Genomic DNA, 24,465 nt, shown 5'->3' with positions numbered 1-24,465 from the left:
AGGTGTACAATTATAAAATACATACCACGCTATCCAGACATTTTGTGCAAATAACTCTCCAGCGCCTTCGCGTAGAAACTAGAAACTATTTTTTTAAGCATATCTTAAATGTCAAACTCTCAATGCAATCTAAGTATCGCAAACAGTGATACCGAATAAAACAATCAAAAGAAAATTAATTGTCATGTCACGTCATACTAACTATGCATTATTTTGCACACGAATGTGAAAATACTTCAAAACATAAACCGACTAGTATTTGAAATAACAAATTAAGCCTAGTTACTGTTGTCGTGATAGTCGTTGTTGACAGTTTCACGAACTTCCTCAAGATAAGGAGTTTGGAAACTTCGCTTTGATCTCTAAGACTATTTCTAACGATGACTTAATAAAAATCTGTTACAAATAGTTCGAAATTTTCATCCAAATTTATTAGATATAGCAAATGCAAAGGTCTGTGTGTCACGTTGACGTTTAAATACTGAATCGATTATAATATGTGCATGTAGAAAGTTGATGATCTGAGATGAACTGTAGGTATCCCATTTTGTTGTCAACTATTGAGCGCCTGATTTATTATTATTTGACTAGCTGACCCGCGCAACTTCGCTAGCGTCACATAAGAGAGTCATAATTTTCCCCGTTTTTGTAACATTTTTCACTGGTACTCTGCTCCTATTGGTCGTAGCGTGATGATATATAGTCTAAAGCCTTCGTCGATAAATGGGCTATCTAACACTGAAATAATTTTTCAAATCGGACCAGTAGTTCCCGAGATTAGCGCGTTCAAACAAACTCTTCAGCTTTATAATATTAGTATAGATGATGGGATGAAACTTTGTGATAACTGATATATTATGTTATGTGACGAATAAATAAATTTATTCATTTGCTGTTGAATAAAATTAAATAAACATTTTTTTTTCTTTTACGTATTTATTGGTAACGATTCATTTGATAACATGTCTAGACATTACCCAACAGGCACAAACATTCACAAATTAAAAACTAATGGAACACATTTTTTTTTCAAAATTTAAGAGTATCATCATTATTATTTTTAATTGCTTATAAACTATCAAAAGATTCATTCACAATCGATCTTAATATAATCTCAATTTTAGTAAAATTAATTAATACTTGTCTCACTTAAATAAACTTATTTACAATGAGTAAAAATACTTAAGATTATATATAGCACAATATATGAGGTGTATCGAATAAGATACGAAATAAATCTCCACCAACGACTAGTTGAATTACATCGACTAATCAAATTAATCGACTAGAGCCTTAGTCGATTCACCTCTGTCACGGTGGGAGTTTCAGTCCTTTTATAAAAAGGCCGAACTCAATATAATTTTGTTAGACTAGTTTAATTAATCATAATTTCATGTCTTTAAAGAGTTCTGACTGGATGAAGAGTTTCTTTTCTTCATGTATTTGGCAATGGCTTCGGCAGTCCATGGCAGGACGCAGCAAATGTTGCAGGCTGTCAGCATGTTGAATGCTATTGCGTAGCTGCCCGTGTAATCTCTGATAAAACCTGTAAACAAAATAAATAGTTATAGACATGTCACTTGAGTATCTTGTAACTAATAAAAATAATAAAGTGAGAATACTAAACAGCGCTAAGCAAAAAACGAATTTTTTGCTTAAAAAATGGAAAATAACTTTAAATTTTTTTACGATGCGGGGTTCTGATTTTTAATATTATTGGCATTGTATGCTAATGCATAGTAATCTGTATGCTGTGGCAATAATAATCATATTAAAGTGCTTTGCTAATTTAATGTACTCAGGCGCTTTTGTCTCAATATAAATTGCGTTTAAAATGCTCACAGGCGTTCTGGCTGAACTATTATTCTAAACTAATTTGGCCATTAGTATTGGGAAGCAAGTAAACAAAGAAATAAAGCTACTTTAGATACAAAAACCGGGATGATGTTATCTCGATTCGCAACATTTAAATTCAAATGGTTTGGAAATGTCAATGTGACTAATGAGTGCTGTAATAAAATAATAAATGAATGTGTTCACAATTTCTGAGAGACGTCTTTAAAGCATTTATCGCTGGTATAGTATCAATAAATAGTTTAATTATGTGTTACAAGATTATTATTGATACTTGATACTTTAGTATCGTAATACAATTTGTTCTTGTTAATACTCACCTATTTAAAATGATTCGCATATTTTTACATAAAATAGATTTTCTTAAAATAGACTATCATAATTACAGCCACAATTGATTGCCAAGAAAACACTAGTTCATCGGGATAATCCCAACAATAATTTAGTAATTTAACTAGTCGTAAATACATCGTTAGTAAAAGAAATACTAGTCGTGTCCATTGAAGGTGGCATCTATTTTGGGAATAAAAAAATACACTTAAGTGCATTCTTTCGAAAAGTGCAATAATATTGTTTTAGATTCGCATAAATTTTGAATAAATAACCATTAGTGTCAACAACCCATTAAGGCTTTATTTTAGATAAATGTATGGAATGATGTACTCCTGAACGGTTTCTACATAAGTTTTACGATTGATAAACCATTAATTTTATATGATTTTAATGTGTTCATTAGTACATCAAGAGTTGCAATAAAGAAATTTTACGGCTTTTAAAGTTTTTGCGACATAAAACTAAGAAAGTAATGATAATTTTCTATCTGGCTAGTTTTTTGAAAATGTCAATCCACTTAACTATATTACCTTTGTGCAAATAAAATGTCGTTAATATTTTGAAAAAATGTTATTTGTTTTTGTATAATACATTTTTTTAACCTTTATTTTCCCATCGTCGGGCAAAGGTCTCATATTTTGTAGCTTACAAAATGTTATTACAATATGCTACCTTATTTTTCAGACTAGGCATAAGGCTATAGCGTGTTTGTTTGTCTTTCTTACTTTCACACGGCTGAACAGATTTTGATACAATGTGACATATGTACCTATTGATAGATTATATATTTTCCTGAGGAAAGACCTGGGTCTGATCCTGGTATACTCTCGTGTAAAGTGGGTAGAGACTAAACCTACCTATTTTACGCGAGACTAGAAACGCGTATTTGTTAGTATTTAAATAAATGATCAACTTACCAATCATAGGTCCAATGCTCAGACTGATGCCTCCAGCCAATAACATGTACAGTCCATATGCTGGAGGGTATCTCTCTATCGGCACGTATTCAGCTAATACTATTGGCTGGGCGATGTGGACTAAAGATCGCAAAGATCCGAGGACGCCAGTTAAGATTAGAAGTGGCATGTAGGTGCTGAACTGGATGAATACTGGAAAGAGAGAAAAAATACGTTAATTGTTATGTAATGTACAAAAAATGTTTAATCTAGCTTGAGAACTCTCTTTGTCTCACTCTCTCTTTTTATACGTATAATATCATAATAGGGTTGACCTTTTATCACTATTCACTTTTTTACTTCCATGAAAAAAATATAGATTTTTTTATTGTTTCACGCAATATAAGGCATTATTATACACGCGCATAGAAAATGTGACTTATATACTTTTTTTACATGACTCACAACTTTTTTATAAGGCGAGATTTCACACGTGGATACCAACGCGATTTATTAATATCAAAGCAACTACAAATAAATAATATACAAAATTATAATTCGCAAAAAAACAAATTTCCATATTTATTATAAGTTGTAAATGCAAAAATTTTGCAATACAGATAATATTGTCGCGCTTCTTACATTATATTCTATATTAAAATAATTCGATTATACAGCTTCATTGTTAAATATCGTTATGTCTGATTTATATAGAATATTCTAGATAAAATACTGCAAAACTAATTTTGTATTTCTTATTAAACATTTATGCGTTTGTAAATGCCAAACAACGCAGTGGGTCACCCGGACCACAAGCCAGATTCTACTATTTATTACCGTTGCATGTTAAAAATATTTTAAGTGGCCATCTTTGCCTACACTTAATAATTTAATAATACTCAAGTGCCATTTTATGTATTAAAACATTTATTTTAAGTCTGCTATAGAGCCACTTAATTACGAAATTTAAACTAAACTTCAACCTGACCTGAGGGAATATAATAATCGGTCAATAAACTACTTAGCTAGTTTATATAATATCCTTATATTGCATTTATTTAAAAATAATAAAAGCTAGTTTTTTGTATTATGTAATAAAATATATTATATTTTTTTGTAATAATAAAATATGCGGAAAAGCATAAAACGCCCATTTTGAAAAATCTTTAACATTTGACGCAAATCCGTGTAAGATAATATAATAATGATATTAATATTTTAATTTATCGCTCATAAATAATATTTTATTCGTTTATATATAACTATTTAATCCTTATTTATTAAACGTAGTCGTGATAATTGCACAGGATATGCAGTTTAGATAAATATTTATTTTTTGTGTCTGACGTGGGAAAATCTACGCGTCTAAAAAAACACGAGATTAAGAAACATTTTTTTTTTCTTAGAAACGTACTATATTTTATTCAATATAATATTATGCGTATATTTTGGTCCGAAAATTATATAGCCTCCCGCAAACAAAATGCCCCTATTTCCATAAATTATTTAGTTATTGAGTTATTGTCAAATAAAAATATTGTTATTTAAAGCTTAGTTGCGTAGTATTACTGGCGATCGATGGTCTTGTATGACAAGATGTATAAATGTGAAGTTTGTCGAGAAGAACTACGTCTGCTACGAAGTGGCGGACTTTGGTCCTTGCATATAGGAAAAGCCTTGATTATAAATGTGAATGTAATATTATTGGAAAGTGAATAATCCGATTGACCGACTTATGTGAAAGGAAATAACATTTATACTTTTATGCACTAATCAATAAAGAAGGCAGAAGTTACTATTCGATAACAAACTGATAATCGTGTGAACATTGTTCATTATCTTTTATACTATTTAACAAGCTCATTTTTTGCTTGAAATCAATCGATGGATATCGATATTTTAATTACGATACCAATTAAGATACCTACTTGTATGAATACATTAGTCATGGAAGCTAATCAGTGGGAATCATAAAGTGATATCTATTTATAATACTACAATTGGCGCCGGTGCAGTTTTATGTTACGTCTGTACAAAAATACACGCAGCAATTTTATTGATGTTATGCGGCTTTTAATAAAACAAAGGATTAAGTATCTGTTATTCTACTCATTGTCTCAGATCACGTCTTTTGTACCACCTATTGGTTAGATACCAAAGACTTTGGAATAGACAAGGACTTGCCGTAGATGAGATTGACCTCTAACCCCCGGTTTTTAAGCAACATTTAGCGGTAGTTTATTAATTTAATAGCATTTTTTTGAATTTGAGTTAATTTGCTATTGAATAGATAAACTACAGCTAAATGTACCTCAGAAACCGGAGGTTAGTGGTATTTTAAGCGTAGCGAATCCGTGCAATGGGAGGCACGAGAAATCTCGGTCCCGGATGTTTACAATCAATATAAGAATTGCTTTGTCATGACAAAGAACTTCAGGTAGCTTGAGCAATTTTTGACTACTATTCATTAACTAATAAGGAACCAAAGTTACATGCTTCTGAGCCATTACAGTGTCTTGTATAGGTATTCTATATCAATTTGAGGTTTTCAAAAACTGCTGATAATGAATGACATGCTAGTTATTTTACAGAAAAAACTATTAACTGCATAGGCAACGGTAATTATAGTTATAACCAAATGTTTTTGTAGGCACTATCTATATTTGGAAAAGCGAAAAAACACGGAAGTATTCTTATCTCATTATAACACTAACAACCGCTATGTTTATTAATAGTTACATGTAACAATCTGTTTTTGAAATATTCAAATATATTCTGTTGATAAAATGTACGCGTAAAACGTACCATGTTGGTATTTAATTCAATTAGCTGCATTTCTACCTACGCTGTACCGGTTTTTATATATTTGTGACAAAGAAAATGCATTTTGCATCCTTCATTGTCGTGTTCGATGTCAGTCTGATTTAGTATCGTCCAAATATCAGATAGTACAAATTATTTGACATTTAGATACCTATCTTTAAAGTTCATGATCGCCCTACGGATGCGGAAAAGCTATTAGGTAAATAGGTACTGGCTGTTTGAGTGGTTACGGTAGAGGCGATAAATACATATTATTATTATTATTTGCAGTACAGTCTTGAGTTATTTTAAAGGAACAAATTCAGTTTATTTATTTATTACTTGGACATAGACGTCTAAATTGTATCGTTATATGTACGGAATAAAACAGTGTATCAATGGGAGTATAGAAATAGTACTTAAGAATGGCACTTGCTACATTTCCCGTAGATTTCGCTTACTTCATCTTTATCTATCTTAGGAATTATCTTTTATTTAATATTTCTAATATCCATTTTTGGTACTTAAACTATTAATATTTTCATATCCTCATCGATAATACAGATCTGATAAAAAAATATTCAATTCTAAATAGCAGATTTTTATTTTTTCTCACGACAATATAATTAATAGATATTGTATGTAAGACTACTACAAAAATCCATTAACCTTGCGTGTTATTTATTTTGTCCATAATACACACAAAGCTAACGTAAAGGTCTTAGTTAAGACACAAGCCAGGCGAATAGGACGTAAGGGGAGGACATGTCCTCTGGACATTCAAAAGGGCCGTATAGGACGAGTCCTTGTCAATTTTATCATTTATCTTTCTTGCGTCTAATTGTTGGTACTTAGTAGTAAATAAGATAGGTACTGATTCTATCCTACTATAAGATATACTACTTTTTGAAGACGGTTAAAATCACTTTAGTCCTTTAACCCCCGGTTTCTGAGGTACATTTAGCGGTAGTTTATCTACTTAATAGCGTTTAAACTCATTTAAAAAACGTTATTAAACACATAAACTACCGCTAAACGTACTCAGAAACCGGGCGTAAGTCAACGTAAACTTTAGCAAAAATCGTAATCATATCTTCAGCAAAATTGTTGTCTGAAACTTATCGCTGTATGTCACAAAACTACTAATTTATTAATAAATAATTCATATAAATTATTTATTTATAGCTTTAAAGTCTATGACAAAGATTTAGTATCTAACAATCTAAGATAAGGCTGGCAGATTTGTATCGATTCAGTGTTAATGTATAATTCAAATTACGCTTTGTTCTAGGAAATCGGGGACTTATTAAATACCGAACACTTTTTTGAGTATCTTTACCTAAATTTGGAAACACGTAATGACGTTTTTTTAATCCGTGAATTACTTTTTTGATTATAATCAATACTCAACTGCTTTGGAACAAAAGCAGTTTAAAAAAAAAAATTGAGACTATCAAGTATATCATTGTCAGTAGAATCAGCTTCTTTTTGTAAAAGGTCAAAAGTTACTTATTTAAAGATACTGAAATAAGACGTCACTATAAGTGATTATTGAATTGTTTTCTCTATTATCATAAAATAATAAATATTTTGAAAAAACAAACGATTGAAATGTAACTAAAACAATTCGTGCTACAAGGTTTTTTACTAGATTAAACTAGTTAAATATCAAATTTTATGAATAACAGTGTGGAAAAGAAATGACTTACCCAGCCGAACTACAGCTGTAAGCAAGGCGCCAGTGTAAAACATATATCTGGACTTCAGTCTGAAGAATTGTCCCGCCACGCCCAGGAACAGTCGCGCTGACATGTCTGTCGCTCCACCCACGGCTATTATATTCGCTATTTCAGCCTGAAATACAATATTTGTCTTAAAAAATACATTTTCTTTGAGGTCATTAAAAGGTCAAGGTCATGGACCTTTAATTTTTGTCCACTAATTTTGTTATTAAGTTTTTTTAGTAAACAAAACGCATGCAACATTCTGTTTAATTACATAATACACAAAAAAATGTGTGTGAAGGTCAGTTTCATACGGAAATTAATTTTCTATCAAGTTCACTTCATAATGACTATAAAAAATATTTATGTTAGCTCTAGTTTTTCACTCTTTTCTTTATCAAAATATAAAAGCTAATTAGTGGGCGCGGTGAAAGGAATAATTAAAACAAAAAGCTCACCTTGCTGAGATGTTTTTTGCCCAGAAATAGAGGCTCCACGGTGAAAAATGTAAGGTCAGAGAAAAACGTTAAAGCAAGTCCGAATATAATGTTGACATAAACCAAGTCTTTTAACAGTGTTAAATCGAGGAACTCCGCTATCGTTTGCCTGAAAATGAAAATACAAGGGTTATTTTCCAGTTATTTTATAAAAAGTAGACTGAGAAAATGTGCGAACATTTTTGTTTTGGATTTTTTTGACGTGGGGAAGCAAAACTGATTGGCTGAAAACTGCTTTTACTTTATAGTAAAACTTATTTAAATTAAAATTTAATATAGGTACGTACGTTTAGCTAGACCAAAAATGCGTTGAATAATATACATATTTGCCTGCAATTTTGCATTTTTGAATACTTTAAAGTACACTACAGGAGAGGATCAAGTTTTAACAGTTCATTTCAATTAGATAAGCCTCATTTAAATAAACCTTTTGTCGTTAATCCTGCTTAAGCTTCTTAACTCATTAACTACGTAAATAACATCAGGAGTCAAACCCTACGCAACGAATGGAAAGTCAATTAGGAAGTGAAAGAAAGTAATAGTTATTAGCGCAATAATAAGCCTATCTTTATGGAGAAATAATTTAACTACATTATGGTATTACTTTTTAACCGACTTCAAAAAAAGGAGGAGGTTCTCAATTCGTCACGATATCTTTTTTGTCAATTTAAACTTCAGTTTGTATAGTTTCGATATCTTATTTATATTGGTTCAAATGTTGGCCCATCTATGCCTATATTTGTCAACATTGGCCAGCATTCATCTATTGCATATGAAAAAGGTGGCATCAGGTAGAGTTAGAGCACTTTCGTCCGTGGCTCATATAGCCTATGTGGGAGTGGCAACTGCATTAGTGACCATTTCAATTTAGTGACTAAAGATTACACTAGACTAAGCTAAAAAAAAGTCGGTCCAAACATGCAGCTTTACAGACATTCAAAAAAACGATTTTATTTTCTACAATTTTCTACGGAGCACGTTTCGACAACGTGTAGTATCCAATACCAGTTTATTTTTTGTCACTATTACGTCAAACGTTTGTTTTTTTATAACTAACGGGTCGAAATGTGTTTTAAAGCTTGATCGTTAGTTATTATACCTACATTATAATTCTACAACTTGGCTGCTGTTTTGTCAATGTGGAAAAAAGTAAAAGTATGGGACGAACAGTTCTGACTCATACTATTTGTTTTTGCTTTCTTCATTTATTTATAGTAGTTGCTAGGTTCGTTGGTTTTAGGATATGTCATTGATCGTTATTAAGTTGAAGTCAATTTCTTAAAAAAATATCTTTGAAGGCAATATTTATTTATTTATTTATTTATTTAAAAAAATATCCAATCGGTACTGGTGTTTTCACGTTAAAAAAAAATACATTTATATATTTTTTTTATTGTTCTACCCAATTTAAATTATTTTTATTTGGATTTAAAAATAATAATATTTACCACCATTCCAAAATGTCATCTAAATATGTTCACAAGTTTAGCCGTAATTTATCCGACGCATACATTTTCTTCTGCTTTATACAGGTTAGCAGTTCTCGCAATAAGACTAAAGACATATAAAATAAACTTATAATTTACTACTTAACTTTAAATAAAATCATTTGTCTATTCTTTCATATATTATGCCGCTTTAATTTTATACTAGCAATAAAAACTGTTATTAATGCATTTGTTCAAATAATTTGAATATCGATTAAATCTCCATTCTGTATTAGTTTACAAGAGCTGTAAATAATGATTTAATGGTTCATGAATATCGTATTTCACCAAATCGTTTGATTGTATCGGAACATGATATTTTTGCGCACGATCGTATGAAAATCCATTGGTTTGCCTAATGAGACTAGTGTGTACCGCAAATGACGGATGTGATTATGTATCAACCCAACTAGCACACAAGCGCTATAACAAGCTGTACAATGGCCGGTTAAAGGATTTTTATAACGCCTTAGGCTCCTTAGTAAGAAGTATAGTGGTTCTATAAGCGGCTACAGATCTCTTGTAGCGTCAAATAGGCCCATACTGTCCAGCTTATAGCTCGACATTGGATCTACAGTGGTCGTAAATAGTAATTATAATAGTACGTAGTATAGTAGTAATACAGGAGCGATAAAATAAGATGAAGGTGGTATAATCGCGCTACAAGAGCTTTTTCGCAGCTTCGTGGCGCTTACCAGCTGTTGTACAGAGGTGGTTAGCGCCACGAGCGTTCGAAAAAGCTCTTGCAGCGCGATTATATCACCTTTACCTTATTTTAGCGCTACTGTGTAACGGTTATAAATGCTAACGCTCTAAATTAGTAATATAGTCGGTTTATTATGGTGTAAACTAAATATATTTTTTTAAAATGAATCATCAGTGACAAATGAGGAGACATTTTATTTTTACGGATTGGATTATTAAAATAACAAGTAGTCTATCGCTTTTATTTCTTTGTGTACGTGATATGAAAGTGCGAGTTCAAGTTTGCTGTCAATATATATGTATATTATCGTCAATATTTTCATGCGCCCTCAAAATATTCAGTTTTAAGTGCAAAAATTATATAGATATGTGGATTTGGAAATTGTATTTTGAACATAAATAAGACTTTGAGGGTTACAGATAATTTAATTAGGGTTATAGGTAATAAAAAATGATTTTAATTATGTTAACGTTACCAGGCTATAGATTTATATGATCTTCAAAAGATCGTAATAACCTCAAAAAATATGTTTACCAAATGCTATAATGGCGTCTCGATCAAGCAGCTCTCAGAGTTGGTTCCATCTGCTCTAGCGCCTTAAGCTGTACAAAGGCTCTAGTGTTTGCTGTTGTAGACCTCAAGGTTTTGCAGTTGTGGCATAGGAGTGCTTCAATATAACTGTTTTGGTCGCACACCAGCATTTTACTCGTACTTTTAGGGGTCAGTTGTTGAATATTAAAATAGTTTGAAAATCTTTTTTATTTTATTTTATTTTATTTTATTTTATTTTATTTTATTTTATTTTATTTTATTTTATTTTATTTTATTTTATTTTATTTTATTTTATTTTATTTTATTTTATTTTATTTTATTTTATTTTATTTTATTTTATTTTATTTTATTTTATTTTATTTTATTTTATTTTATTTTATTTTATTTTATTTTATTTTATTTTATTTTATTTTATTTTATTTTATTTTATTTTATTTTATTTTATTTTATTTTATTTTATTTTATTTTATTTTATTTTATTTTATTTTATTTTATTTTATTTTATTTTATTTTATTTTATTTTATTTTATTTTATTTTATTTTATTTTATTTTATTTTATTTTATTTTATTTTATTTTATTTTATTTTATTTTATTTTATTTTATTTTATTTTATTTTATTTTATTGACAAAACAGTTGACAGGCTGAACCACCACTGCACCTATGTAAATATATTATGATAATAATTTTAAGCTTTAGTATAAAGGTATATTACTCGGTTATAGCGCTTTAGGTGCTTAACATAATTCTGTAATCCCCATGGCTGTAAATGTTTCGAATGATACCTTATACATCTATTTGCCGTACAGAAGCCATATAAATATCTGATATAACGCTCAAGGCGCTATTAAAGACCTACGCAACTCTTTTATAGATGAGTAATACACTAGCCCTAAAAAAATCTGTTATAGAACCTAAGGCATTACAAAAAGCTTATTTACGCTCTTGAGCGCTATAAGCGCAACGCATAACTCCGTTTAAACTCCTTTATCTCCTAAAGTCCCCTTATACAGTTAACGGTGTTATAGAAGATTCCATTAACTCAGTTATACTTCCCTAGGCTGTCTAGCGATGCAATTACATGCTCATATATCACTATAAGTCATTAGTTTCCTACTAAACGGCTACTGTCCCGCCTAGCTGTTAAAGGGTTTTTTAAATAGCTAGTATACAACTTATAGAGAATTGTACAGCATTTGAACGACTCTTATGCAACTATCAGGCTGTATAACGACTGTATAAGCAGCTTGTGTGCTAGTTGGGCAATTAAGTATGAAGTGCCGGTGGTTGCTAGTATAAAGATTTATTGTGTTTATTCAACAAAATAAATGCATAATTTATATTTGCATCTACCGGTTTTTCTTAGTGAACGAGTATAACGCTATTAATTAAAAATCATTGTTATAAAAGTAGTATTAATATCTTGTCATCATTCCCTTCTCTGTAGTAACATAAAAAGTATATAAACAAGCAGTAAACTTAACTTCAGTACAAAGTGAGTATCACGTCAAATCGAATGAATTCTAAAATGTTTCACGTTCATCGTTCTAACGGTAAAATGAATAAAAAAACAAATTCACGATCTAATTCATCGCGAAAGGTTCATTATATTAACGTCAATTAACGTTCCATCCGTTTCGTTTTCCTTCTAAAAATAAATCACCAGTATTTGTAAAACTACCCTCAATTATACGTACCATTTTCCTTCCTTGTTCTTTATAATCGGCAGCGGTTCGGCGACGATATTGCCAAAATTTCCCAAACTGGATACTGAGGCAGCTTTGTACAAATTTTCCCGGTACACATGGTCCGTGGAATCAAACTTGCCGTCACTTTTCCCATCTCCTGGGATCAAAACCACTGGTATGCTTAACCGCCTGGAATCGCTTAATTTCGATACAAATAGTAATTCGGCTCCTTTCTGAGGATTTTCCAAACGATTGATCCGATACAAATTCTCTACGGATCTTGCACCATCTGACATGTCGATACTGGGAGTGTTCTTCGTGAAATCGAACTTTTCCTTATTTTCGTCTTTCACTGCCGGCGTGGGTGGTATCACTGTAATTGTGTTCGGTTGTTTAGTGTTAATTGATTGAAATTGTGGGAAAAAACACGTGTCGATTTCTATTATTGCAACAGCTATTCAGGGGTTTGGAAAATCCAATTCTTTTTAGGGATTGGAAAAAAACATGCCTTTGGCCAGAAATTCTACGAAAATATGAGATGCATAAAAATAATACTTTAGATGGCGAAATTGAAATCAACACATTATTAGAAGAAAGAACATCATTAGCATTTCTATCTACATAATTATTACATCTTTCAACGATTAATTCTTGACCTACGTCAAACAATCTGTTGCAAATAACTTTATTGCTTGCAGTTGTTATGAATGACAACTGAACTCAACGCGCGGGTATTCCCAAATATGATATCACGGCTTAACAAAAGCGTTGCTTATATAAATTTACTGTCGTTATGCGCTAGTACAGATAAGAATTGCATTGAAGTAATCTGTTATTGTGACAAACATTTACTCAAGTTACTGTGTATAATGATATATTTTCTTTAGGATTTGAGAAGAACTGAGTCATAACTTTTTGCACGTAGGCAAATAAGTATGTAAACAGATTTGAAATGCATGTCGGTAGTGTGTGACCAAAGGTAACCTTTGAGTGCTGTAATTGAATCCCTGTTATATATGATACTTTGTAATTGCAAACAAAAATCACTCCACTGTGAATTATGAATGTAATTGTACGTTTTTTGTCATTATCTTTTGTACTTTTTATTACGATGCATATTTACGAGTACACTAAAAACTATGATGACGATTGAAAGTCATCTAAAAATCAGGAGTGACTTTTAATGTGCCCTCATAAGACGCTTAGTTCTAGTCAGACACCATCTATGGAATTTTTGCGCTCATGATTGCTTAACCCATGGATTGTGTACGATTCAATAAGCTCAACAGCTAACTATGACTGCCTTAAATTTCCGACTTGTACAGCATTGCAGTAAATGTAAATAATATAGCAAAAGTACTTACAAACAATCTTCTCGCAAGGTTTCGGCCTCTTCTTCATGTGCCATTTGACGGGATGCATAACTAAAGCCCCAAATATACTATGAGCTGATATCGCACAAAGAATAGCTAGCGTTCCTCTGAATCCGTACTCGGTTATCGTAAACTTGATAAATAACGGGTACACCATTGTTATCAAGCCAATTGAAGCCTTACACAGACTGATATAGAGTACTTTTTTCTCTGTGAAGTAGCTGTTGAAACTTGTGTATGAGACAGGTATGAGTAACCCCATTCCCAGTCCTTGGAGGAAGCCATTCGTTATGATCATCTGGGTCGTTGATACTACGAATATGGCTAGGAACGACGCTAGAGTGTATATGAAAGCTCCTATTAACCCAACTTGCCTCAGGGATAATTTCTTCAGAGCTATGTTTGCTGAAAAGCCTGTGAATGAAAGATAAGGTGTGAAATATGGCTACAGTTTATTTGCCTAGATATTTTAGCTAGCTAATAGCTATATTAGATTAAGTTAATTCTATTCTATCATCATTTATTGGATCTTGGAAATAATTAGTGACTACGGTAAGGATCAGGCATGAAATGGAACTGATTCTTAAATAATTTTAGCATGAAAAAATAACTGTTATAATTGTTTTTATACATCGGTAAAACTTTGGAAGGAACAAATATTATCATTTTTCATATTGAGCCTAAAATAGAAGCTATTTGGCTGGATCATGGCAAATACCCAAAAGCTTCCGTATTACTGATTCCGTAACAAAGTCTGGCTTAGAAAATAGACCGATGATGAAATAAACGAACTATCAAAGCTTGCACTTGACATATTTTCCAGCATTTCGAACTAGCTTTATCGTCTAACAAGCAATAACTGGTTAAAACCAGTAGTATCTTATATTTGGTGGCAAAGTTGGACGTAGTTATGAAAGAACGTTCCAATCCACACGCAGGTCAAAATGAGTAAATCGCGTTTTTGTAATTTTGTGGTACGCTTTTTTTTGGTAGCGAGTACAGCTAAGTAGTATGTATCACTGCAACTATATAAATAAACTTTATTTTTAAATATACTTGTCACTAAAATTTATTCATATTTCTCATACAAATTATGAAAAAAATGCACTTGGAACGTTTTTGAAAAAAGGCTTAATGTATGGAAGTAGATTTTAACTTAATTTGCAAAAACGTTCCAAAATGTTACAATTGCTATATTTTGGTAATTAATATATATATTTTCTAAAACATAAGTAAAACAATGAAACATTATTAAAACATATTTTTAAAGAAATATTCATACATAGCTGGACCCACGCAACTTCGCTTGCGTCATATAAGAGAGAATGGGTCAAAATTTTCCCCGTTTTAGTAACATTTTTTACTGGTACTCTGCTTCTACTCGTCGTAGCGTGATGATATATAGCTTACAGCCTTCCTCGATAAATGGGCTATCTTACACTGAATGATTTTTTCAAATCGGACCTGTAGTTGCTGAGATTAGCGCGTTCAAACAAACTCTTCTTTTCATTCAGCTTTATAATATTAATATAGATAACATGTGATGTATGTGAAATATGTGAATGTAAATTTTATTGTGATGATTTTCCACAAGACGAAAATAAATTGGGGCACTCCGGGACGGGGGCTTCGGGGATCGGGGTACTCAGAGACTAACCCACAGCGTTTGGGGTCATAGGTAGACTAAGGTTTACCGTAAAACGGGGTGAATAGAAACGATTTTCAACTTTGTCCTAAAAATTTGTTGCGAATAACTTGTTATTTTTATTGTCGGGTTCTTTTATATCATGTCCGGCGCCATGAAGAAAGAGCTAAAACCATATTTGTCCAAAAATATGCATAATTTTACGATTTTTCCTTAAAAAATGGTCATTTTCTATTCACCCAGCGATAGGGGTAAATCGAAACGACCAAAGGGGTGAATGGAAAAACTGTTAGGGCTGCCAAAGACGACTTATCCAACATACTGAAAAGGGAGGTTGTGTGTTTAAAAATTTAAATAACCGTTGATAATTACTTTAACTGAAAAAATAAAGCAAGATAACCTAACTAACTTTCATACTATATGCAGTAGTTTGCCGTTATAACTTTGATACAATGATAATTGTGAAGTTCAGAAGATTAATGACTATTAATTTTTCATTGTTTATGTTAATTTTGTTTACAGTTTTTGACAACCCTATTTATTAATCTCTATTGACCCCTCACTCGTTTCTATTCACCTCTTACGCGTTTCTATTGAACCCTGCTATGTTTCCATTTGCCCCATACTGTAGTTCTATTCACCCTTCAAACGATTCTATTCACCCCGTTTATACAAAAAAAATACTATTTCCATGATTTAAACATATTTTTTAGATTTAAAAACGTTTCTTCAATTAACAATATTGTATCTTTATAAATTAATATACACCTAAAGACATAAACACTCCAAACAACTCATTAGAAAAGAAATCCCACTTTAAATCCAAAGTTTTGAGGGTCGATATTAAGGTATTCAAGGACGGTAGACTTTGAAGCAATTTTTTGGGTATAAATATCAATTTAAACAATTATAACACCGCAGAGAAGTAATATCGCCGTGTAATCATTTAAAATTTGAACAAAATTCTTCAACGAGAAGTACTCAAATATTAAAAAAAACTTGAAAACTTTCCTGATTTTTTTTCTATTCACCCCGCGAATTCTATTCACCCCGTTTTACGGTACTTTTACCAATATGAATTTATTATCGTCACGTTATATATAAAGTACCTACATGGAATGTTTTGAAGAAATAGATAGTAAGAAGAAGAAAAACAAACAAGATGATTGGATCATTATTTTTATGTTATTCAGTCCAACACGTATTGAAACAGTACGATCCAAATGAATTTTCATTTATAATTGTTATTTTTAAAAACGTTCCAAGTTGATTGAGTCATTATTCTTATTTTATTCAGTCCAAAATGTAATAAAATATAACGATCCAAATGGAATGTCACTTTTTAAGATTTAAAATTATTATAAAAATATTTATTTTAAAACGTTTCAAGATGGATTGGATCGTTATTTCTATTGCATTCAGTCCAAAACAAATAAAAATAGTACGATCCATATGTAATGTCACGTTATACGATTACAATTTAGATCTTTTGGTACGTTTTATCATTTAGACCGTGTAATTATTTCAGTAGTTATTGTCGTAAAAGAGTCAGTGTCTTCACCACTAGATAGGACGATCCAAAATACCTAGCTTGGGCTCAAAAACTCAATTTTGACCACCTTGTGGATTGGAACGTTCTTTCATAACTACGTCCAGTTAAAGGTTATCATTCACGGTCCATTTAGGGTCGGGTTATTATAAACAATCGTGAAACAAACAAATAATATCACGTGCCAAATAAAAACATGGTCTAAATAGAGTCTTGACAGAACATTATCGTGGTAACACACTTGTTTTTACCAACTATGCTGCCCGACGTTTCGATCGAATTACATTGACCGTGGCCACGAGCTGACTCTTGACAAGTTTCAATCGCGTATAACGTTGCATTGTAATATTATGTGTACTAGTAGCGAGAGTTTAAAAACGTTAATATTTGATAATTTCCGCAATTTATACATTATTAGGTATCATCTAAATTTTAAGTAAATTAAACAATATTTCAGAAACTTACCTCCTATTGCTAAAGTAACTTGAAACACACCGAACACAACAGTCACTGCCGCTGTGCCCACCCCTAACTCATCTAGGAAATCATTGTAGATGAACCCAAATACAGGCTGATGTGCTGTGCCGGCAATCTGGAGACAAAAGATAGCCTTGTAAGTATGCCATAAAAAAACTAACCCTCTTATTTATAAACACACTATAAACCTATTGAAGTTAAAAAGCTATTATCATATGTTTTCTCTTTTTCATTTCGCTAAGGAGTGAAAGAAACAAAACACTTTATAAGCCTTTCATAACTTCATATATTTTTATGAATAAGAGGGTAAAACTAGAACTACTGTAAATATTGATAAATTAAACTTATTGTCGAGGAACGATGCCTCTATGTATTGCTAGGCGCAAAAATAGAGATCGACGAAATTAATTAGACCATTTTTGTCATATTTCCTTTAAGACTGGAAAGTTTTTAAGGAGAGAAAATATAAAAAAATGCGCAGAAAATTGGAACACGTGTGTAGAGTTGCGCGGATCAGCTGGTCTGTTTCACAAATTAAACAAAAATATGACACATCTGGTTTTTATTTTTCGTATTTGTATTTAGTTTCATCCTGATGAAAATACTAAAAATATTTAAAAAAATGCACAGCGGCCTATGATTTTTCTTTACATTTCGCAAAAACAAAAGCACACGTCGTCATAAAACATAAAAAGAGAGAACAAAAATATTGAATTTTTCGATGACTGAAACGGATACTAGATGAAGTTGTAAAATGCGAATATTACAAAACTTTCTGGAATATTTTCATTTTTGCGCCTACTTCTATGGTTCTGGACATTTTACGAAACGGTAGGTATTTCGAATGAAGTCCATGCTAATAATATTACAAAAAAATAATAGTTTGTAGGTATTCTACATTTAGATCATCAAAAGTTATTTTTAAAACATTATATTAATTACACATACCTACGTGTTTTCAAAACAGGTTTTCACGTGCAATAAAATGCACTCTGCTATTTAATATATTCAGAAAATAAACGGGAATCTCAAATCGTGGTACTTTAATAGTTATATAGCAGCTGAAAGGTTAAAGATTGATCCGATAACGGTTTATTCGAAACAACTAACATTTATTCCAGACAACGAATAAATAAGATTAAAATCTAACTTTTAATTGACATTCTTGTCGAACAATCTACCAAACAATCTCAATATTTGATAAATTTTCATGAATTTTCGTGTTCTTCTCTGCATTTACAGATAACAGAATTTGTAAATGTCAGTTGCAATATTTACTATTTGGTTAAAAGTCATCAGTATGAATTATGCATTGTTTCAAAATAAGATAAGAATTACATAATAAGATCACGAATTAATTTGTGCGTTTATCTCCTACATTAATATCAATCGATATTATTAAATGCTAATTTATCTACTAGTTCCGCAATCCAACACTTTATAGGAACTATTTATCTCATATAGTTTTGACCTAAGACCATTATTTTCTAACTCAGCCATAGCCCTAGAACTATTTTAGGTTTTTAATAAAGTTTACTAGAGTAGCAGAATCGATTTATCGACTGAACATATCTGTGACATATAAAATAGTTCTTGCAAAACTAGCTATGAACGCTGATCAGATTTTCATAAAATCAATAGGCAGGTCGATGGTGTTTGGAAACCGCCCTTATCTCGTGTCCATCAGTAGCTCAATTCTCTATTACTATCGACTACCGACAACCGACCTGTCATCGAGAAATTTTATATGAAAATCTGTACCCCGATTCTGTACCACTATCGACTACCGACAACCGGCTAGCTATCGAAATTTTGACATTTAGAATGTACTGCCAAAATGTTTCCTACGACCACCCGTCAGAGGCGCTGATCAGATTTTTATACAAAATTTCTCGATGACAGTTCGGTTGTCGGTTGTCGATAGTAGTAGAGAATCGAGGCACTGATCAGCGCCCCTGACGGGCGTCGTAGAAACTTTTTTGGCAGTACATTCAAAATGTCAAAATGTCGATAGCTAGCCGGTTGTCGGTAGTCGATAGTGGTAGAGAATCGAGGTACAGAATCAAGCCCAATACGAAAAAATACGATCTTAACATTGGAAGAGAACTTTTCTACGTCTTAGTTTGTGAAGCAAAGCCAATAAATACGTAAAAATATGATACGATCTACAAGATTGCAAGAGACCAGCTCTTCTGTAGTCTTTGTGTACATTTATTATTTGTTGCAGAGATTTAAAGGTTAAACCAGCACCAATGTTTTGTCTTCCGAATAATTGGTTATTGAACCTTTTGATAATCTAACTGCTTTGATCAAGTTGTCATCGGATATCAATCAGTTCAAAAACCTCATTGTTATCTTTGTTTATTATTATTTTTATGTCTACTACAGTTTACGATTTGAACTCGTGATATTTTAATTGGGTATGAATGGATATTGTTTTGCTTGTTTTATTGGAACAGATAAGGAATAAATAAGCAACAATCTACCGAATAAAAATGATTCAGGCTTTTCAATGACGAGTACTTTTGATTTTACATGTGTCTTCAAATATATGCATACTTAGACCTAGTATTTGACTGAACCAATAAATATAGCAGCAATAGTAAGCTGACGAAGCAATGGTCTTGGTTGAAATAATATACCAAAGTTGAGTTACTTGCAGTTCTAGTTGTTGCAAGGAAAACATTCATAAAATTCATGCATTACATGAAAGAAAATTGCACACAAAGCACACAGTATTGTGAACGTTTACTAACGCGATAACGCTTCTTTTGCTTACTCGATTGTTTTTCGTTTCGACGTATTTTTCTTCGCCTATATTAGATTCTAAGCAAATATTTACTTAATGAGAATCTGATGATCTTTTACTACTGTTACCATGCCAATAGTCCGTACCATCGATATCATAATCTACTTTAGCTTCTTGAAACAATATTCCTAATATTTCTACGTCGTTTTATCTTACGGGCGTATCTTTAACCAAAATATATTACGGAGTTTTTCTTAGAATACTCAATTCGTCACTACCGTCTCCGGGGAAAAGGGTCGTAAGTAATAAATCGTTGTTTTTTTGTTTCACAAATAACTTCAATGTTACGTCCTTGTCCTAATATTGTCGTATGATTACATTAGGAGTTAATCAATTATTATTTTTTATTATAATTAAGAGTGTCACATAAACAGTGGTAGCCTAATTGCTAAGTCATCGGTTTTGCGATCGAGAATTTTCAGCACTTGCACTAACGACGTAAATCCACTCATAGGCTCGAAGTCTTTAAGCTTAGCTTAGGGTTAGCTAGAGTTTATAGTGTGTAAGAATTTTTTCGATAGCCCTATCAAGAATATTTATTGTAACATAATATATGTATAATTCGGTGATATGAAAAAACTGTAATATACTAAAAATAGGTAGTTCACCCAATTTTAACTAAGACATACTTAACAGGGTACTTGCGCCGATTGTTTAATGGTTGATAAAAGTAGTTCTACAGACAAAACATTAAACTATTGGTCGTGTTTCTCTAATTGGACAATTTTGATGACGCACATTGATCTATAAAACTTATAACTAACTAATCATTAGCAATTCAAATTATGATCTAGTATAGTATACAATATACCTACACTACTTCATTTAGGGTCAATGGAGTATATATCCGCACATGTTCTTAGGTCATCAACAGATTGTTCACCTCTTTTTAAAACATACCTCAGCCTTTTATTTATAGTAGTCATTAATAACACATTATTTATCTATCCTTCCACTAGTTTACTACAAGAGTACCTATGTGCAACAGCTACTATATTTTCCCATTCATTTTGAATTCTTAGAGTTTTACCACCTGTGGATTAGATATCTATGAGATAGCTTAACAGATGGAATTTTTACGGCTCTTTTTATACATTTCATGAAACTTCAATTGGCAAATAGGTTATCTAGCACCTATGCACAAGCTGTGATAGTGAACTTAACAATAAAGTAAGAGAAAATAGTTATATTTTCTGCCGCGTGGAATTTCTTATAATTATTGACGGAAGCCTCCACGTTGGAATCAGCCTTCGAATTAACATAGCAACTTACAAAATGTGGTGCAATATCATAATAATTTTTAAACAACATCAATTGTAGCTTTTGAACTGCGGCCTCGCTCATTGTGCTTCGGGAAACAATTTGTAGAACATTATATGAATGGATTTTTTATTAAATTATGAATTACAAGTGCGTGTAGTGGTCGCCTCATGGGAAGTTGCGTGTGATCTTCTTGAACTGTGAACTGTGTTACGACATATCCGAAAAGTTGGAATTTAATTAAATCTGTTACGTACTTACGTCTTTTTAACAATTTACTGTTAAGTGTTGTGTGTGGAAATACGTAAGTGTATTTTGGAATTTTTAAATTATCGTTATTTTTATTTTTATGCCGCGTTTAATTTGAATGAGTTGCCGATGTTGTCGTTGGCTTATTACAAAAACTTATGAGTGTGCGTATTGGGTAGCAACAGTGTTTCTTCAAGCATTGTTACGATACGCTTTTCTAGAATCTTGACTAGTTATTGCAATTTCAAACTGTGACTATACGCGTGGACTTTCAACTTGAATATTAGAACTCTAGAAAAATAATAACAGCCAAATTATAATTTCGTATTTCGCAATTTTATCGATAGGTAACCAGTTATTTGGTTTTTCTCCGAACTTATTATGTAACTTAGTTGTTTATTTTTTGCTGAAATTATATTTTTTAAAACCTGCAGCTCGTTTCGGTAGTGGTTGCATAGTTAGTGCCTCATTATAATAACTTAGAATGTTTAAATGTAGCCAAAAAAAGGGTTGATAAAAAATTATGATGTCTAGTATTTTAAAATAATTATTCTGCATTACTTGAGGGTTTTTATATTGAAATAAAAAGATAAGTTATAATAAGTATATAATACAAGCGTCTCAATTTACTTCCGTGAAAATTTCAGATGCATTTTTTCTTAGCGTAATTCGACGCAAGCAATCGTTTTGTATTACATGCCAGAGTTTGGTTTTCTATTTGTTTTAAGTTTTTATTGAGCGTTTGTACGATGTTAGTTAATATTAGTTTACAAGGTCAATCACTGTGTCTATGAGTCGAGTTACGCAAGAATGGTTAATAGTTAAAATTTATCCAAAATTGAGTTACGACAAAATTATTAACTCTCATGCTGAAAACATATTTTACTAGTAGATGCTGTTATTAATTTTAGTTATCAATACGGGCTAGTTGATTCATTTTAGTAATATCACCTAACATTATCACAAAAAAATAGTTACTAATGCCAAGTGTCATGCCATGTGCCAAAATTTTACAAAAATTAAAATACAAATAAAAATGAAAATGGTACTTACGAAAATAAGTGATAAACCCACGCACACCATATAACCCCATCCACCCTCAGGCGGCACATACTCATAGTCCACATCCCCACACTCGACGAAATCTTTCTTCTTCATATTCATTGTCACAATAACCTTTTGTTACTCTTCGTTGGCGGTTTTATAAATCTAGTGTTATCGTCAATTGCACGGAGGCTATTTACTCTACGCTTAAATAGTAACACCTTTATTGAGGGTACGAAATGTAAACAGATTCTTCGGATTTCCCACAAACACGATTGACAAACAAGGTGATAAATTTCTAACACGCCACTGGGTGCAGGAATTTAAAAAAATCCCTTTTAAATTTTTTGTATTTTTTATTTTAAAGTCCTCGATTTTTGTTTTTTAAAACCTAATTTAAACTAATAATACTATGTTGGTTGTGCTTCGTGTGGCACACGACATAATTGTCGAAGAGTTCGGAAGCGGATGACCCATTTACTTTCCAGAGTCCACTAGGTAAGTGTGAAGTGTTTCAAGCACCCGAATACGCGAGTTGATACACGGTACCGGCCACGTGCCGTCGGACTGGTCTCAATGAGTCTTTCGGCATGAATCAAACTTTACGCCACACATTCCGTTTAAATAGTCCAATGACATCTAAACATTGATTGTTTTTATTTTTTATCACTGCACTCACATTGACCCTTAATTAGGTTCAATGAGTAATTCAAAGGAAACGCTTTTTTAAATCGCCGTATTATCTTTACGCACGTGTTTATCAATGAAGATAAAGGAAGTAATCGAAGTTAATATTAAATTATTTTAAAAATAAATTCGCTTTGTTGAACGACCCGACAACATGCGTCATGCCTGACCTAGTTTAATTTATTCATTTGAGATGCATTTCGAAGTAATGCTGATCGGGCGTACCTGACACTTATCTAAACAAATTACTATCCCATGTGACTAAAATTATAAGCATGCATCCATAAATATCAATATTATTAAACAACCATGTCACATTTTATTAGTGGTTCCATAAAATTATTAAAAACCAAAATTAATTTGCATGAATATGACACATATTTCAATAGCTGCATTGCTGCATATAATCCTATAAAACAAGTTCATAAATAATATGTGGTTTGAGCGAACTTATTTATATTTTCCTCAAAATTATGTCGTCAATAGATTTTATTATGCTATTGTATTATCGAATTTTGTCCGGTTCATTTCTGAGTTCGGCAAAGGCTCTACCTTTCTTTATCCAGAATTACGTGTTCGGAATTTCCGCTAGAGACATCGATTTTCCGTCCCGTCATTTCTTAGTTGGTCAATCACAACGTGCGCACGAAATAGGACTTCCAATTGGATAATATTGTTGGTCTTTGTTTAAAGCTTCAGAAAAATTGTGTTTGTTTTTTTACGTCACTATCGCCCTTTCTTTGTTTGTTGTTTTGAAAACGATTAAATCATAATTTGACCAATATTTAGTGGTTTCGCTGATGGCGTGAAAGATTTCATTGCTAAGCAATTTC

General features: G+C 31.7%; 1 protein-coding gene across 1 annotated transcript; it reads right to left on the bottom strand.

Moving 5' to 3' along the window:
• Positions 1-939: 939 nt before the first annotated feature.
• LOC142976435 (monocarboxylate transporter 9-like) lies at positions 940-23,541 on the bottom strand. Its single transcript, XM_076119796.1, has 8 exons — positions 22,955-23,541; positions 17,572-17,698; positions 13,904-14,326; positions 12,549-12,912; positions 8,068-8,215; positions 7,595-7,739; positions 3,105-3,296; positions 940-1,546 (listed from the first exon to the last, which is right to left on the bottom strand). The coding sequence occupies exons 1-8, from the start codon at positions 23,063-23,065 to the stop codon at positions 1,392-1,394; spliced, it is 1,665 nt and encodes a 554-aa protein (XP_075975911.1). The 5' UTR covers positions 23,066-23,541; the 3' UTR covers positions 940-1,391.
• Positions 23,542-24,465: the final 924 nt, after the last annotated feature.

This window comes from Anticarsia gemmatalis, chromosome 1, assembly GCF_050436995.1.
Source record: "Anticarsia gemmatalis isolate Benzon Research Colony breed Stoneville strain chromosome 1, ilAntGemm2 primary, whole genome shotgun sequence".
In the NCBI taxonomy this organism is placed as follows: domain Eukaryota; kingdom Metazoa; phylum Arthropoda; class Insecta; order Lepidoptera; family Erebidae; genus Anticarsia; species Anticarsia gemmatalis.
This window is presented reverse-complemented; position numbering and strand designations above follow the sequence as displayed.